The sequence below is a fragment of the Natator depressus genome, chromosome 27 (genome assembly GCF_965152275.1).
Source record: "Natator depressus isolate rNatDep1 chromosome 27, rNatDep2.hap1, whole genome shotgun sequence".
NCBI lineage: Eukaryota > Metazoa > Chordata > Testudines > Cheloniidae > Natator > Natator depressus.
In genome coordinates, this window is record NC_134260.1 from 13,142,301 (window position 1) to 13,157,691 (window position 15,391).

The 15,391-nt window shown below is 55.7% G+C and overlaps 2 protein-coding genes across 2 annotated transcripts in view; both read left to right on the top strand.

Annotated features, from left to right (window-relative positions):
• Positions 1–15,391, top strand: part of PSMD3 (proteasome 26S subunit, non-ATPase 3) — a 108,421-nt gene that overhangs the window by 11,802 nt on the left and 81,228 nt on the right. The window lies entirely within an intron of this gene.
• On the top strand, positions 8,868–13,138 carry CSF3 (colony stimulating factor 3). The gene is made up of 5 exons (XM_074940851.1): positions 8,868–8,871; positions 9,263–9,432; positions 11,475–11,582; positions 12,510–12,656; positions 12,884–13,138. Exons 1-5 carry the CDS (start codon positions 8,868–8,870, stop codon positions 13,055–13,057), a joined length of 603 nt encoding a protein of 200 aa, XP_074796952.1. The 3' UTR covers positions 13,058–13,138.

Here is a 15,391-nt window from a genome sequence, read left to right on the forward strand (position 1 = left end):
GGGTGTGACGCAGGGAAAGGCCTGGAAGAAATTACTGGGGTGCTAGGAGAGACAAGCCGAGCCTATTTGACAGCAAAGCCCAGCTCAGTGAATTTATCCCAGTTCCTCGCAGAAGAAGCCAGTGCTGGCTCAGGGCAGCTGGAGCCACGCTGGGGCTTTTGTTGTGGCTCCGTGGACGATCTGTGTTTGGTTTCAGAGAAATAGACAGTCTGGGAATGATTCCCTTTTATCCACAATGTGTGGGATGCCCCCACTCCTCACCCCCAACCCCCTGCTATTCCAGTCCTGCCCCCTCCATCAGAAACTGCCAAGGGAACCCTCCTCCAACGCCACTGTTCCCCTTAGGGCACTTACTGCGCACAGCCAATAATACGCTTAGTGCACGCTTAGTGGGCATGGCCAATAACACGCTTAGTGCACGCTTAGTGCGCGTGGCCAATAATGCGCTTAGTGCACACTTAGTGGGCATGGCCAATAACACGCTTAGTGCACGCTTAGTGCGCGTGGCCAATAATGCGCTTAGTGCACACTTAGTGGGCATGGCCAATAATGCGCTTAGTGCACGCTTAGTGGGCATGGCCAATAACGTGTTTAGTGCACGCTTAGTGCGCGTGGCCAATAACGCGCTTAGTGCACACTTAGTGGGCGTGGCCAATAATGCGCTTAGTGCACGCTTAGTGGGCGTGGCATTCCTAGAGCCCCGGAGAGAGGAGGGCAGCTAGCCGCTGAGGCCTCCGGGCCCCTCTCTGGTGTGAGTAATGTGCCTTGACTACACTGCACCACCAGAGGGCGCCACGTCACTGAAGGAAACCCACTGCAGCCTCTGGCAAGCCGGGCATTGGGTTCAAGCCAGAGGCACGATCCTTGGAGTCCGGCTGGGCGCAGACTATGGGCCCCATTAGCCCTGAGCCGTTGCCCGCTGGGCCGGAGCCTGTGAGGGGCATGTGCTGCCAGCAGGGAGGGGGCACAACCCGCGGTAGCCAGCAGTAAAGCTACTGGAGCGCCAGGCCGGGCACGGGTGTCCCGCAGAGGTGGGCGAGACAGCTCTGGCCGGAGCCAGGCACAGGGCAAGTGGGTGGGCACATCCTGCAAAGGCCCCCTCGCATCTCTGCCAGTGCCCCCTGCTCCTGGCCTGCAGCCCCCCGTGATTGCTCAGCCCTGGGCTCCCCCCAGCTCTGCCAGTGCCCCCGGCTCCTGGCCTGCAGCCCCCCCCCCCCCCGATTGCTCCCCCCTGGGCTCCCCCCAGCCCTGCCAGTGCCCCCTGCTCCTGGCCTGCAGCCTCCCTGATTGCTCAGCTCTGGGCTCCCCCCAGCTCTGCCAGTGCCCCCGGCTCCTGGCCTGCAGCCCCCCCCAATTGCTCAGCCCTGGGCTCCCCCCAGCTCTGCCAGTGCCCCCGGCTCCTGGCCTGCAGCCCCCCCGATTGCTCAGCCCTGGGCTTCCCCCCAGCCCTGCCAGTGCCCCCTGCTCCTGGCCTGCAGCCCCCCTGATTGCTCAGCCCTGGGCTGCCCCCAGCCCTGCCTGCGCCCCTCACACCTGACCCACAGCCCCCTGCTAGCCCAGCCCTGCGCTCCCCTCACACGGCTCTGCCAGAGCCCCAGCGCCTGACACATAAACCTTCCTGAGCTGCCACCACGGCCTGCTCCGCCGGTGCTGCTCAATTGCACCCTGCAGCCGCCTGCTAGCCACGCCCTGGCCTTCATCCCCCCACCACCCCCACCCCGCCAAAATCACAGCTCTGTTGGTGCCCCTCACTGCCCCCCAGCAGCCCCAGCCCTGCAGCTCTGGCCCCGGGAACACGGAGGAATTCGCAGCCAGTGCCGCTGTTCCCCCCGCGGTAGCCTCAGCCCAGGGTGAGGCAAGCAGGACACGGAGGCTGGCGCAACCCCTGCTGCCCTGGGACAGGGTCGGGAGCGGGGCTGGCGCCTCGCTGCACCGGAGCAGCCCACTGCGGCGGGTATTGAAATCCCATCTCACGCAGGGCGCCTTGTGCCTGGGGCTAAGGGCTGGCCCCACACCAGCCGGAGGAACTGCTAGGCACAGGCACAGGGCGCAGAGAGACACAGCCTGCCCGGGGCCGGGCCTGAGCCCCGCACCCTCCTAACAACCCCCCCCCCCCCCCCCGGGGAAGGACTCTCTGCTTTGCTGAGGCTGCTGCCAAACCCACTCAGCCTCCTCCCCGCTGCGCCCCCAGGTGGCCTCCGTCCAGGGTGGTGCTGAAAGCCTCTCCCCAGCAAAGGCCTGAATGGGGAAGGCTGGGGCAAGAAGGTGTGTTGGGGAAGCCCTGGTGGGTGTCACCCCGGCCATGGCCACAGTGCAGGGCTGTTCCCCACTGCTCTTAGTGCAGCTGGGGGGGGCACGGAGAGGCCAGAAGAGACGTACCTGCCGGGGCGGGGGACAGATGCGCTGAGCCCCGGGAACGGCCGGGGGGTGCTCCGGCCTGGGCTCTGCAGCAGCTCAGACTAGACAGCTGCTCCTGGCCTCAGTATTGGTGACACCCCCTACCGAGAAGAGTCTGAAAAGCGAGATCCAGGGGCTGGCTCCAGCCTCCGCGGGGCAAGCGCGGCAGCCAGGCCCCATGGACCAGCCAGAGCTGCCCCTCGGGCCCGGCCAGGGCTCCAGGAGGATTGGGTGCTGAAGGGATCCCTCCCATTCAGGTTTAATGCAGGTTGCTCCACCCTGGAGGGATCCTCTCAGAAAACACATCCCAGAGGCCCACCTCGCAGCATCTTACATGAGGAGCCCAGATACTTTGGTGATGGGCACCAGTATAGCTTACCTGGCCAGATAACAGGGACTTTCATCCTGAAGGGACCTCAGATGCTTTACGAGCCTCACACACTCAGAGGATTCACCTCACCCACCACTAAAATGCAGCCAGCTCTGGGGTGGCGCACTGGAGCTGAACAGCACACAGCAATGCTGGGTAGTTTCTGAGGGAAGGTGAAATACTGTAACCAGAAGGGGAGAGTCGGGCCTGTGCAGTGCACCAGGACTCTCACACAATAACGGTAAAGCCAGACCGTTTGGTATGTGCCTGTCTGCAGGGGGCAGAGGTCTGGGTTGACTCTGCCATGGCCATGCCATTAAAGCAGCACTTTCTAGCTATCTAAGGGGTTTATCTGGTCCCCATCGTGTCAGTCTTTACCAGCTGTCACCTCACACCCCCTGTGGGGAAGAGTGGGGCTAATGTCCCCATTGCACGGATGGGAACTGAGGCCTAGTGAGGCTAAGTGACTGGTCCCAGGGCACGCAAGGAGCTGTGAACTCAACGCAGGTCTCCAGCATCATAGAATCATAGAATATCAGGGTTGGAAGGGACCTCAGGAGGTCATCTAGTCCAACCCCCTGCTCAAAGCAGGACCAGACCACTGAGCCAGCCTTCCTCCCTTTCCAGAGGAATAGGGGCAGAGCCCAGGGCTAGCACATCTGGATTTGTTTGCAGTGACATGTTGGGAGAATGAACCAACCCATCCGAGCGCAATGCACGTGGCTGTGATTTCTTCACACCAAGCTCATCCCAGCTCCTCCCACTTTGGAAATCCTGGATGCTCTTAGATTTCCCAACAGGCTGGATCACATCCTGCCCTCGGTCCCCCCAGGGCAAGTCAGGAGCAAGGCCCAGGTAGTGGAACCAGGAAGACCTTGGCCTGCAGGTCTTTTGTCTTTCTACAAAATTGCACCCCCAGGACACCCACAAACGTTCTCTCCCTTGGGATTCCTGTTTGGCTGGACCCCGGCCCTCTGGGGAGACGCCAGGTCTCAGGAGGGGCCTCTCTGAACCAGAGAGCGATCGTCCAGGAGACACAGCTGCACAAACTGGGCTGAGCAACCCCCTTGGAGAATGGGCTGCAAGGGACAGAAAAGTCCTGCGCTGAGGACGTACCCAGCCACTTCCTCAGAGAGGGCCCCTTGGGGCCGCGTTCAGGAAGCCGAGTCGCTGCTCTGCGGGCAGGACGGGGTACCCCGTGTCTATGCACAGCAGGGCACAGCAGAGCCGGCGTGTGGGCATGGGGGGCAGGACTGGAGTCCATTTTCAAACCGGGAGTCCCACACACGCACTGAGGGCAGAGAGCTCCTCTTGCTCCACGGCGCTGGGCTTGACCCACCTCAACTCAGCCTTGGGCCTCGCCGCGATCCAGGAGAGGTCCTGCGTGAGGACAGGAGCAGCTAAAATGGTGCTCAAAGGTGGCAGCTGCGCTAAGAAAGGCCACGTTTTCCGTGCACGTTGGCCAAGCCCGGTGGAAACTCCACCACTCTTGGTAATCGTGACAAAGCTCACTCCTGGGTGCTCTCGCACCCATCCCCGTGGTTTCTGGGCTTGCACCCAGTTCCTGCCATGGAAAGTAGCTGTGACTTCCTCTCCAAGGCGTATTTCTGACTCACTCTTTTCTTTTTAATAGCCCTAATTCTTGAAAACAAAAGCCGCTGACAGTTGACGGCTGGCCACGCCCAACTGTTTGCCCCTGAGCCAGCACTTTCCATCTTCACCACTTCCAAGGAGGTGACACCAGCCCACAGGAACCCTCCACACCCCAGGCCTCAGTGACCAACTACCTCTCTCCTTTCTTCCTCACCAGGCCGGATTAACCTTTTGTGGGCCCAGTGCCAAATATATTTGTGGGTCCCCATGGGGGCAATGGAGCATGGCACAGGGGGTTGGTCCCTGGAGCGAGGGGCCAGCCAAGGGCAGGGCATGGCACGGCAGGGGCGGCCCTGCTCCATCCAGCCCAGCCCAGGGCAAGGGCACTATTTACAAACTGGCAGTTGCCAGCCACACAGGGTCTTGCCCAGCCCTGTGCTGCCAGCGTGCCCCTTCCCCTCGGGGGTGGGCCCATACAGCCCCCCCCCAGCCAACACCCCCCAACTCCCTATGGCCAGAGCCCCCACCCAACCCTCCCATAAATGCACAGAGCCCTGCCCAACTCCACCCCTGCCCACGGCCCCACACAACTGCCCAGCACCCCCCACAGAACCCCCACTCCCTAGTGCCCCAACACACACAGATCTTCCCCACCCCTTCACAGCCCAGCTCCCCCTAGACCCTTCAGAGACCCACTCCCACACGCCCTGCCTCCCAGCCGCACTCATCGGCCCAGCTGGGAGGTGACTGCGTCTGCTTCTGCACCAGTCCCAGGCCGCTCAGCGCTGGGGAGACAGGCGGGGCCCCCACAGGAAGCAGAGACTGCCCAGAGCCGGAGGTGCCCTGGGGTCCGGCCAGGGGGCGGAGAGGAGCCCTCGGCCAGCCGGCAGGAGCAAGTAATGAGTGAGGAGGAGCCCATGTGCCGGTGGGGTCTCAGCCCAGTGCAAGCGGAGCAGGCTGGGGCCCCTTCTGAGCATGGGCCCGGCTGCATGGCACCACTGTAAACCTGGCACTGTTCCTCACAGCCCAGCTTTGGGTCATGGCCTGCAATCTCACTGCAGAAGGGACTCTTGAAAGCTTCCCATGAGCATTCTGCCTCCCAGGAGGTGAAATTCCCCTGGGCACCAGCTCCCCAGCCCGGCTCCAGTCACACGGAGCCCCAGGCAGTGTTGACCGCCTGCAGGGGGGTGACCATCAGCCAGGAATGTCTGTGGAGCAAACTGAATTCAGCCCTGCAGCCCGTTGAGGGAGATGGGGCAGAACCTCAGAGCAATTGGCATTCACAACAAATTCTCTCCAGTCCAGGGAACAGAGAGAGGCGGAGCCACAGCCCCAGGGCCACCAAGCAAGTGAGAGAACCCAGGAGTCCTGACTCCCCAACCCCCACTGCTCTAACCACTAGACTAATTTGATCCAGTGAGCGGAGTAGGGAATTGTCAGTCAGGTTCCGTAACAGGGACACCACAAACCTGGTATCAGACCTCCCTCTGCCTCTGTTTCCCCACTCTCCTGTAAGCCGCCAGCCAGTGCATCAGTGAGCCCACTGTTGCAAAAATTAATCAGCAGTGAAATAGTGAATGCCACTGAAAGTGTCATGGTGGTCCTTCAGGTTCAGTTAACACCCCATTGAGGTGGATGGCTTGAATCATGCCCCTCAGAGCAATTGCCTGGGGCCGGCTGGATCAACTTACACTCAGCTGGTGTAATGGTTACATTCGCAACCATTAGCTGGTGTAAACCAGTGCAGACCACTGCCTTTGGCTGACCTACACCTGCGGGGATCTGAGATCCACAGAGAGCCCCGGTGGGGGCGGCCTCTGAGGCACCGTGGAACACCCCGAGCCCAGGGTGAAGTGATTTGACCAAGGCCCCAGAGGGGAAGTGGGGGGCGGAGGGTCAGCATGAGGAGGATCTGGTTTCCTCTCCCCCCCCCCCCCAGCTTTTGCCTCTCCAAGAGGTCATGCTGGGACAGATGGTTTAAATCCTCATGCCGGGATGCGGTGAGGCAGGTTGGACTTTTTATTTCTTTGGCACCTGCCCGGAATCCCATTTCTTTGTTCCCAGGCAGGTAGAACATGGAGCTTGCGGTCAAAAGGAGCCAGGACAATACATTCCAGGCCATCCCACTAAGTACCGCAGCCGCTTTGCCAAGGGGCTGGGTTCAAAGTCAGGCCCACAGCCCAGCTTGGACTCCCCTCGCCAGCTCCATTTCCGAGCAATCGTCCCTCTACCCCCAGCTGGGAGTTGGTTCAGCTGGCACTGGGCCAGGCAGCCCAAGCTGGAAATGTGCCTCGCGGTTTCCCCACCAGCCTGCCAACAAAAGAACACTGAGGAGTTACAAAGCAGCGCCAGCATCAGATCCCCCGAGTCTGGGAAATGATCGCAATCTCCCAGAGCCCGGCACAGGACCGCTCCCGTCAGGGCCTTGCCAAGGGTGCTGGAGCTCCTACCCGCTACGTGGGGCGCCCACATCTTTCCTCCCGGGCCCATTCCCCACCCTGAGCCAGCTAACGGTGCTGGAAAGAGGGCTGAGAGCCTGGTTTAGATTCCTCGTGGTGTCTGTATCCCAGCAGCACTGAGCGCGAGGTGCTGCACACACCCGGTGAAATCCTGGCCCGCAGCGATCAATGGCAAGACTCCCATTACTTGTATTTCACGCACAGCAAGTCCCTGCCCCCAACAAGCTTGCTATCTAAATAGACAAGGCAGGCCAGGAGCAGGAGGGAACCAGAGACAGCCACGTGTTTTCCATGTGACCCTGGTCACATCCCTTACACCAAGATAGCAGCCTTCAACTATCTGAAGGGGGGTTTCAAAGGGGATGGATCTAGATTGTTCTCAGTGGTGGCAGATGACAGAACAAGGAGCAATGGTCTGAAGTTGCAGTGGGGGAGGTCTAGGTTGGATATTAGGAAACACTGATGAAGTGGGTTTTAGCCCACAAAAGCTTATGCCCAAATAAATTTGTTAGTCTCTAAGGTGCCACAAGTACTCCTCGTTCTTTTTACTGTTTCACTAGGAGGGTGGTGAAGCACTGGAATGGGTTACCTAGGGAGGTGGTGGATTCTCCATCCTTAGAGGTTTTTGAGGTCCAGCTTGACAAAGCCCTGGCTAGGATGATTTAGTTGGTGTTGGTCCTGCTTTGAGCAGGGGATTGGATTAGATGACCTCCTGAGGTCCCTTCCAACCCTAATATTCTATGAAGATCTTCCTAGGACAATTCCTGAATTTTAGGGTCTTGAGTTGGGCATCTACGATCACTAGCCATTTTCGAAAGCTGGCCTAAAGCCTTGCTGTGCCTCAGTTTCCCCATTTGTGACTAATGATCCTTCCCTATCTCCCTAGGGGGTGCTGTGAGGATTACAATCATTCATGGCTGCCTAGGACCCAGATACCATGGTGTGGGCCCCTCCGGACCTAAGACGCAGGATCTCTCAGCAAGCAGACACATGCTGTTTTAATTGTAGGCGAAGCACATATCACATGAGGGCATGTTAGTGGTTCTACTTGAGGGCAAGTGAACGCAGCTACAAGGGAAAAGGAATGTAAAGGTGATTTCTCTCTCTTCATCATGACCTAATTACTTGGTTAAATTAACAAAACACTCCACTCAAGTTGCTCGAGAACAAAGCAGCTGCTTATAGCGTAAGGATAACAAAGTTTGATCAGGACTGAGATGTCTTGTCAGCTCACAATTAAATCTCTGATGGGGAATAAAGAATAGCTGATCTTTTAGGGAGTGACTGACTTTGGGGGCATTCCAGGGTTTAAAGAGCAATGAGAATTAGTGAGTTTCTGTTGATCTTGCCCCAGTGGGCTGGAGAACAGGTCCAGCTGTCTAAGATTGGGTCTCAAGTAGAACCAATTGGAGCCATTAGAAACCCCACATTTTGCAAAACCTGAAAACACACATCTGTGAAAATAGGCATTCTAGGAATTTGATGTCCATGTGCCCAGCGATTTGTCACACTTGCTTCATCATTTCATCAGAATGAATTTTCCCTGACAAGACTATAAATGCCCCATATTGATGAGAGGTTCAGCATTCGTGAACTGAAAGGGACTAGTGCAGCTCTGCGTCTGTCTTATTCACATTCCCGGTAACCGTCATAAACTCAAAAGGGGAGGAGATACTGAAAAGATTCCAAGCATTTAGAATGAGATCTCTCCAAAGTAAGTATGAACCTTCACTCGACAGCGAGATACCATAGCCACTGATTTCCTAGTAGCAAACTGCTTGGATTTATTCTAGGTGAGGGGGCTGGTAAGTGTGATTTGGTGAACAGCAATGTCTACATTTACTATTTGGGAGGTTTGGGTTGTTTGATTTAAAACAAAAAAACAAAAAACTTTTTCTTCTTCCTTCTTCCTGGTATATTTGCCTATTTATAGTGTAACCAGGGAAAGAATAGCTGGGAGGACAAATACACATACAATTTAAGAGGCATGTGTTTTATACAGGCTGGATTATGTTTTAAACAGGTAGGGTTTACTCTTAATGCATGTTATGGGTGAGTTTGCCTCACTACAAAAAAATTCTGAGAGTTCTGAGCATCAGAAAGCAGAGGCGATTTAAGTCAAAGTCTTGATCTAACTTGAACTATAAAAGCTTTAATGTATAGCTTGTGTTTATTTAGACTAAGCTCCTTGGGCAGAGAGTGGGGGAACCAACTCACTTTGCAGTGATGCTCACATGAGAACAGTTTCCACTGGAAGTTCTCCTGGGCACGGCCTGCCTCTCACTATGTGTATGTGCAGTGCCCAGCAGACTGGGCCCGCAACCGGCGATCTCCTCTGAACACAGAGAGGGTGCGTCTCCCGCTCTGCATCTGAGGCCACATCTGGATTCCTCTGCACTCACCTGACTGACTCTGCTCCTCTCTCTCCTCCCTTCACCCCCAGCTGTTCTGCCGTTGCTAGTCAGCACTGTGCTGTGTTTGGGGTGCACCATGCTGCACGCGGCTCCCCTGCCAGAGTTCTCCGGGGATCAGGATTTCCAGCAATTCCTGCAGAAGGACCTGGAATACATCCGCAAAATCAAAGGGGACGTCGCCCAGGTGCAGGAGCTTGTGGTGAGTCGCTCGACACAAACCAGTGGGAGAGGCATTGAGGGCAGCCGAGGTCTGGGGTGGGGGTGGGCCATGCAACGCGCCCAGGGGCTCATCTGTGACCTGCACAAAGGGGCTTCTTGACAGCGGACGAGACAGCTGCAGCTACACCCCTCCCTGGCGATTTGGGGTCTGTCGCTCTGAAGTGATGCTGGGGGCTGCAGCCTGGCTGGAGGGGACTCGGGGGAGCTGCGCAGTGGGTTAAACTGTAACACGGGAGGATCCCTGTAGCACGGAGCACTCAGGGGTGGGGCCCTGACATTCTGATCCGGAGGCTTCATCTCTGCTGAGGATCTCAGCCCCAGGCTCGCAGACAGACAGAGATCCAGACAGACAGGCTTCCCCAGCAGCTATGCCTTGGGTTGGGCGGCAGGACTTAGCAGCCGGACAAGACGGATTGGGAGATCACTCCGTCAGACCCTTTGCTGTAGAGCAGCGTGAAGTTGTGCTGATCTTCCCCAGGGACAGATGCCTGACCAGGTCCCCACTACCTTCAGCTGGCAGGGTCACAGACAAGGGCCCTCCTGATCCAGCAAATGTAGCAAACTTCAGCCCCCGGCACAAAATACACAACAGGAGCAAGAGGAACTGTGCGTCTTCACCTCCCTCAAAGGAAGAACCAGAAACAGGGACCCATCCCCTCCCAGAGGAGTTGCAGGCTGCTCCTTCTCCTGGACAAGTGTCTTCTCAGGGACCAGGCCTGACAATTTACCCAGCCACTAGGTAGAGGATCTGTCCATGCAGCCTTCCCCTTTTGGTCGCTCTGCCCCTGCCTGATGCAGGCAGAAAGCGGATTTGAGGATCGTGAACCCTCCTCTTCAGGCTTTGGACTGCAGTTTGTTTGGCCTGATCCTCATGCATTTCTGGAGCTCTCTTTCCTCAGGCGAGCAGCACTGTTTAGTTCAATGTTACTCCCACGCTGAGGTGTTTTCAGGATCGGGCCCTTAGGATTTGGCCCCAAAAACATTTTTCGCACTGATCATGTTAAATTTGGAAGCAGACACTGGCCAGGCTGCTGGCCCGGGGATCCGAAGGGGCATGTTTCCTGGAGATTACAGCTAGTGCTTGCCAGTATTTTAACCCTGTGGGGCAGGGAGTCTTATTCGCATAGCCAGTGGATTTGTTTGCTTTGGTCCAGTTTCCAAGGTCTCGCACAACCACACCAGCCAATGAGTCCCTCTCCTTTCCTGCTATTCCCGGGGCCGTGCCAAAGGAAAGGACAATGCAAAAATGAAAATAGGAAAACATTGCTTGGGAAAAGGCAGGCGAGAATAATAGAATCAGCGAAAGGCAGGACCGGAAGGGACTCCAGGCAGGACCGGAAGGGACTCCAGGCAGGACCAAGCAAACCCAGACCATCCATGACAGGTGTTGGTCCAACCTGCTCTTAAAAACCTCCAGTGACAGGGATTCCACAACCTCCCTGGGAAGCCTGTTCCAGAGCTTAGCTACCCTGATGGTTAGAAAAGGTTTTTCCTGACATCTCACCTAAATCTCCCTCTTGCAGATTAAGCCCGTTACTTCTTGTCCTACCTTCAGTGGACATGGAAAACAATCCATCCCCGTCCTCTTTACAACAACCCTTAATACATCTGAAGCCTGATGAAGAGCAGAATAGGGTCGTCCCCTCCCATGTCTTACATACAATGCTCCTGTTAATACACCTCGGAATGGTATTAGCCTTTTTCACAACAGCATCACACTGTTGACTCGTACTCAGTCTGTGACCTGCCCCCAGATCCTTTTCAGACCACTGCCTACCCAGCCAGTCCCCATTCTGCAGTTGTGCATTGGATTTTCCCCCCCTCCCTAAGTGTAGAACTTTGCACTTGAGTTCAGTGGGTAAAGTTTGCAGGGTTGTGGGTGGCGTCTGGAACACACCCTGGCCGGCGCATTCTTAGCACATACTGGGGTCCAGTAACAGCAATCGCTAGCTGTTGCCGAGGCAATACTTGGTTTATAATGCCCGCCTCCTGACTGTACCTTCTCTTCTCATCCCACCTCAGTGCACGACCCTTCAGCTCTGCAACGAGGAGGAGCTGATGCTTGTCAAGCAAAAACTGGGCATTTCCCAGGCTCCGCTGAACCAGTGTCACAGCAAGACCTTCCAAGTGGTGAGTCTGACCGCAAGGGACCACAGCACGGTCGGGGTGGGGGGTCGGGAGCAATCCTTGGGCTGCGGCCTAAGGGCCCGAGCTTGCTCCCACTGACAGTGGAAGCCCAAGCTCCTGATCGTACTGACTCCAGCACCACGTCTCTGCCTGCGGCAGGAGCGCAGGATCAGCACCCCGCGGTGCTTCCCAGCCCGGGGGTGAAGGAAAGGCACTCCTGCCATGAGCGGCTGGTTCTCAGCTTTGGCTTCTCTCCAGCCACGGCAGCCTTCTCCAGAATAACAGCCATGGAACCACTTCAACCCTGTTCCTCTGCCAGCTTCTCAGAGCCCGGACGCCTCTCGCGGCTCAGCGGCTGGTCTCTCGGCTATGCCCAAAGCTGGGCTCCCAGGCCAGGGCCTGGCTTTTAAACCCAGCCCTCAGAATACCCCAGTCAAAAATAGCCGGGCGGGGGCAGCGAGCTAGAAAGAGAGGGAGGCTTCCTCACAGTCCTAGCAAATGCTTCTGTAACTTGACTCAGCACTTCCCGCCCTTGCTGATCCCCAGCGCCGGCCCAGTGGCAAGGGAGGGAGAGGCCCAGGTTCGTGCTGCCTAGCTGAGCTTCACGGATCCATCAGCCTGGGCTGGGGGGAGTCTCCGGCCCTTGCAGGGTCTTGAGCTCGGTGGTCACGTTTTCCAGCCCTGCTCTAAAGCCATGACTCGAGGGGAGTCCCTGGCAAGGAAAGAGCCCCAGGGGAAGTGCCGACCCCTCCAGGGGGAAAGGGAACTGCTGCAGTTACAGTTAACCCCTTCCATGCTGCACTGTCATCGCAGCCAATGTGTTTCGCTGGGATAGACATTGCACAGGAAACTTGATGCAAACCAGGTCACTAAAGAGCTAGCACCCAGCTCAGGCCGCCTCTCTCAACTCCTTCCTTCTTGTGCCCACAGGATGCCTGCTTCAGCCAGATCCGGGATGGACTTCAAATCTACCACGGCCACCTCGCCATCCTCCTCCAGCTCCTGCCGGCTCACTCCAGCCTAGTGGATGCCCTCCGGCTGGACGTCTCGAACCTGTCCACTAACATCCAGCAGCAGGTACACCGCTCCGCTTGCTCCCCCGGTGGGTGGGACCAGGCCATCGGGGGGGGGCAGGGCCCCTGGCAGCAGCCAGGATCCTGGCAGCCTTCACCCAGATCAAGTGGCCCATGCGGGGAGCCAGGCAGGGCAGCGCCTTGCAGCAAAGGTGAAGCTTCCCCGGGTGCGTCAGGCGCTGGCTCCACGGGGCCCCTGCTAATGCTGCTTACTGTCTCTGGCTCCTTTAGATGGAGGATCTGGGGCTGAACACGGTGACGTACCTCAAGGCCGAGGGCCATGGCACCCTCCCCAGCCTCTCGTCCGACTTCGACAAACAAGCCAGCGGATTCATCATCCCCGCCAACTTCAAGCGCTTCCTGGAGGCGGCCTTCCGGGCCCTCCGCCACCTCACGCTGGTGTGAAGGGGTGCAGGGACGCGCTTCCCCCACCGCAGCCTCCTGCCCAGCGTTGGAGCCTGAGAAGTCCCATGCCTTGGGGACGCTCCCGGCTTTGAGATCTAAGGGGGAGCTTTATGGGGGGGGGGGTGTCTCTGAGTTTGGGAAGGGCAGCATCTCCCAGCTGGAGGATGCTCTGCTCATCCAGCCTAGATTCTCCCTTATTCCCAGCCCATCCCCCACCACCTCCAACCATCACTCTCTGCAAAGCAACAACCCAGGCTTAACTATTGGGCTGGGGTATTAGCAGCAGCTGCCCCTTCCTCTCTGGGTCAGCAGCAAACACTGCCCCAAACCCCTGTTTACTATCCCCCAGGGTTTGAGGCTGGGCATAGTTCTCTTTTAGGGTGACCAGATAGCAAGTTTGAAAAATAAGGACGGGGTGGGGGGTAATAGGCGCCTGTCTAAGACAAAGTCCCAAATACTGGAACTGTGCCTACAAAATCGGGATATCTGGTCACCCTATGCTCCATAAAGGTTATTTATTTCTCCTTTGTGAGCTTCACCACTGGCTGGTGGATCCATGCACACGGCCCCAATGCAAACACTGCCCAGCTTATTTAATATTTATCACTATTTAATATTTATGGGGGTTTGGAATCTGTTGGCAGAAGTATTTAAGTGCAACTGGTCTACGGTATATTTTTAAAGTCAAAATCTATTTCCTTTATAACGAACCACAGGCATCATCATTGAATGTTTTGCAGCATCAGAAAATCCAGGAGCAGGGCCTGGGCTGCTGGATGTGCATTTTTGTGTGTGTGTGCAATGTAGTTACTGTTTAATATTTAAACAAATGAGCATCTCCAGTACCAGGTGTTTGCTCTTTGGCAGCTGGACCAAGTATAAGACTGGGAGCCAAAAGCTCCTGGGTCTAGTACCAGCTCTGGCCCAACTCCCCGTGGGATCTTGGGCAACAATCAGTGCCTCAGTTTCCCTGTCTGTCAAATGGGGGATGCTAATGTTTACCTACCTCACAAAGCTGGTGTGAGGGTTAATTTTTTTCTTGTCCAGCCAAGGGCAAGGTCTGAGGGAGTAGGAAGGCAAAGCACCTGCAGAGAGGGGTTTGCTTGGAGCACTCAGCCATTGAGCGTGGAGAAGCTGCGCTCTGGAAAGCCTCCGGAGCTTTGGATTAGCCCCCAAGCACGGACGGAGCGCAGTACTCAGCACAAGCCACTTCACTCCTTGCTTGAACACAAGCCTGCCGGGGGGACGGGTAAATGGGTCAGGGCTCTTGGGTTCCATTCCCGGCTCGCCCACCGACTAGCTGCATGCCCTTATGTATGTTGCTTCCCTGATCCTTGCCTCAGTTTCCCATCTATAAAAGGGGGGTAATCCCCTTTATCCTCAGATGAAGGCACTTTAAAATGTCATTTTCCTTCCTGGCTTGTGGGCAGTGCAGGGACAGAACTGGCTAATGTTGTTTTTGTTGTAACAGTGCATTTATGCAAAACTGATTATTATTTAACAGACTTGGCAGGAGGTCAGGCTCCTTAATTAGCAAAGTCCTTGGCTGGGGTATTGCTTTTGCATAGCCAGCTCACCCTCCCAGAAACCAGGAGAGCGTGATATGAATGAACCAGCTTTTCTGTAACTTTTTATATTATTTTTATATATTTATATTTTACAAATGCACAATCCACCGTTCCTCCTCGTTCACCCATTAGATTTACATTCAGGTCACATTGATTTTATTTATTATAATTTAAGTTAATTATTTACATCTTAATTCTTATTAAACTATTATCGCTCCTTTAATTTCAAATGATTTTTTGCCGAAAATGGCTCAGACGTGAATCCTACCAGATTTCTGTATGGTTCAAATTCCAGCTACACTGAATCCAACCAGTGTGGACTGGGCTGGAGGGATTGGTGTTGCCTGTATGTTTCAAAGCTGTCATCAACAGACAACTCACATGCATTCTGATATAAATCACATTGTACTAGATTAGCGGAGACTGTGCAATTCTACCTCCCCAGATGATCCAGATGAAGAATGTCCATTCTTGAATAGTTGGAGTTTAATTAAAAGAATAAATGCAAGATCTTCATTGACAAATTCTGGAGTTTTGCCTATTAGCTTGGCCAAATGCCCAGCAGAGGGGAATATTTTGTAATTGTCTTGAACTAGTTTATATTTCAATGTGTTCTATTTATTACTGTGGCTGGCTGGGCTTTGGCTCAGACCAAATCGATTTGTATTTTTATTTAAAAAAGAGAAATAAACATATTTTGGTACTTTCTAAAGCACATGTTTGGCTGAATGTATCAGGAGGCGGGGATCCTAAGCGCTAGCATGTT